Genomic DNA, 1857 nt, shown 5'->3' on the forward strand with positions numbered 1-1857 from the left:
TCTGCCCATGCTGCCCCTGCTCTCACTCCCAGCCAGCCCAGCCACGCTCCCCGCATCTCACCTTTAATCAGAGCCTGGAACTCTTTGTGCTTGACCGTCCCTCTCTGAAGATCAATCTTTAAGGTCATGAGTAGCACAAAGAGAAATTTGTGGTTCTCGTATAGGCCTCTCACAGAGTATGTAAAAACCTCATATGTCAGGTACTCGATGATATTTGTAATTCTTTTTTGAGGTAGTGGAGACTTTTCAGATCTGCAGTCCATTTTTAAAATCAAGGAGATAAAAAAAATGCCAATTTCTTTAAGACTGGAAATAACATGTTTGTGTATGTTTGTGGGAGGGGGTATGGGGGGGTGAGAGGAGGACGTATATCTAAGTGACCAGAGTTTGACATTTGGTGTCTGGTATCTTCCTCAATCTATCACCACCTTTTTTTTGTTTGTTTGTTTTTGTTTTTCAAGACAGGGTTTCTCTGTAGCTTTGGGGCCGGTCCTGGAACTAGCTCTTGTAGACCAGACTGGTCTTGAACTCACAGAGATCCACCTGTCTCTGCCTCCCGAATGCTAGGATTAAAGGCATGCACCACCACTGCCTAGTTTTTTTTTTTTTGACCACCTTATTTTTTTAAGAACTATTTTTTATTTTTAAGTGTGTGTTGCAGTTGCCCATGGAGGCCAGAAGAGGGCATCATATCACCTCGAGCCAGATTTATAGGAGTTAGTTGTGAGTGCTGGGAACCAAACTCCAGTCCTTTGTAAGATCAGTGTGTGCTCTTTACTACCGAGCCATCTCTCTAGTACCCACCTTATTTTTGGAGACAGGGTCTCTCACTGGACTTGGAGCTCACTGATTGGCTACACTGGCTGGCCAGGGAGCTCCAGTGATCCATCCACTTCTACTCCCAAGCATGGATTTACAGATGTCTGCAGTCATGCCCAGACCATTTGTGTGGGTGCTGAGAACCTGAATCAAGTCTTCATGCTTCCGTGGCAGAGACTTCACAGACGGAGCGATCCCTGCCCCACCCACACACACCCCAGCTACCAACACAAAACTGGAGCCATCCCTGCCCCCCCACACACACACACCCCAGCTACCAACACAAAACTTTAACTTGCGATCTTGAAAATGACTGAGGGGAAGGCAGGGAGGACTTGCCTGGCCATGGACTGGTCGAACAACTTGAGGAACTGAGCCAGTGAGGTCTGGTACATGATGTTGACCATGCTCATCTCTGTGATGAGGAAATAAAGGATGCTGCCCCGGGTGGCCGCAGGCCGGAACTCCTCCTGAGCTGTGTTGATCTTGATCTCCGTTTCTGCGGCCACGTGGAGTTTCTCGCTTACTTCCGCTGCCGTCTGCTTGGTGATGCGCAGGACACCAATGAGAGACTCATCGTCCACCAAGGAACCTGAGAATCAAAGCCGCAGGTGCAGAAAGGAATTAGAGAAGAACTGGAGGGTTGTTTCAGATACTGGGTTTCTAACCCAGAGGCCACAAGAAGGAGAACTCAACGCCAAAATGTCCCTGAGCCACCCAGAGCCTAAATCTTTCTAAACATTCCTACTGAGGGCTCTTCATCTTCCACTCCACCTGAAAAGCAAAAGCAAAAAACAGTACGACAATATCTGTTTTGATTTTACATGTTTGTGGATGTGCATGCATGTGTGCATGTGTGAGTTCATATGTGTGTGCTCTTGTTCATTTGCTTGCAGGTACATGACAACCTCAGGTATGGTCCCTCAAAGTCTGATACCCCCTCCCCTCGTATTTGAGACAGGGTCTCTCTCTTGGCCTGAGACTTACCAAGTAGGCTAGGCTGGCTGGTCAGCATTACTCAGAAATCTGCTTGACTCG

At 47.7% G+C, this 1857-nt stretch overlaps 1 protein-coding gene across 1 annotated transcript in view; it reads right to left on the reverse strand.

Annotated features, from left to right (window-relative positions):
• Dnah8 (dynein axonemal heavy chain 8) overlaps window positions 1-1857 on the reverse strand; it is a 228267-nt gene that overhangs the window by 70931 nt on the left and 155479 nt on the right. The window contains 2 exon segments of the mRNA XM_026785784.1: window positions 62-252; window positions 1159-1411. Of these exon segments, the coding sequence (XP_026641585.1) occupies window positions 62-252; window positions 1159-1411 (444 nt within the window).

This window comes from Microtus ochrogaster, linkage group LG2 (genome assembly GCF_000317375.1).
Source record: "Microtus ochrogaster isolate Prairie Vole_2 linkage group LG2, MicOch1.0, whole genome shotgun sequence".
Lineage (NCBI taxonomy): Eukaryota > Metazoa > Chordata > Mammalia > Rodentia > Cricetidae > Microtus > Microtus ochrogaster.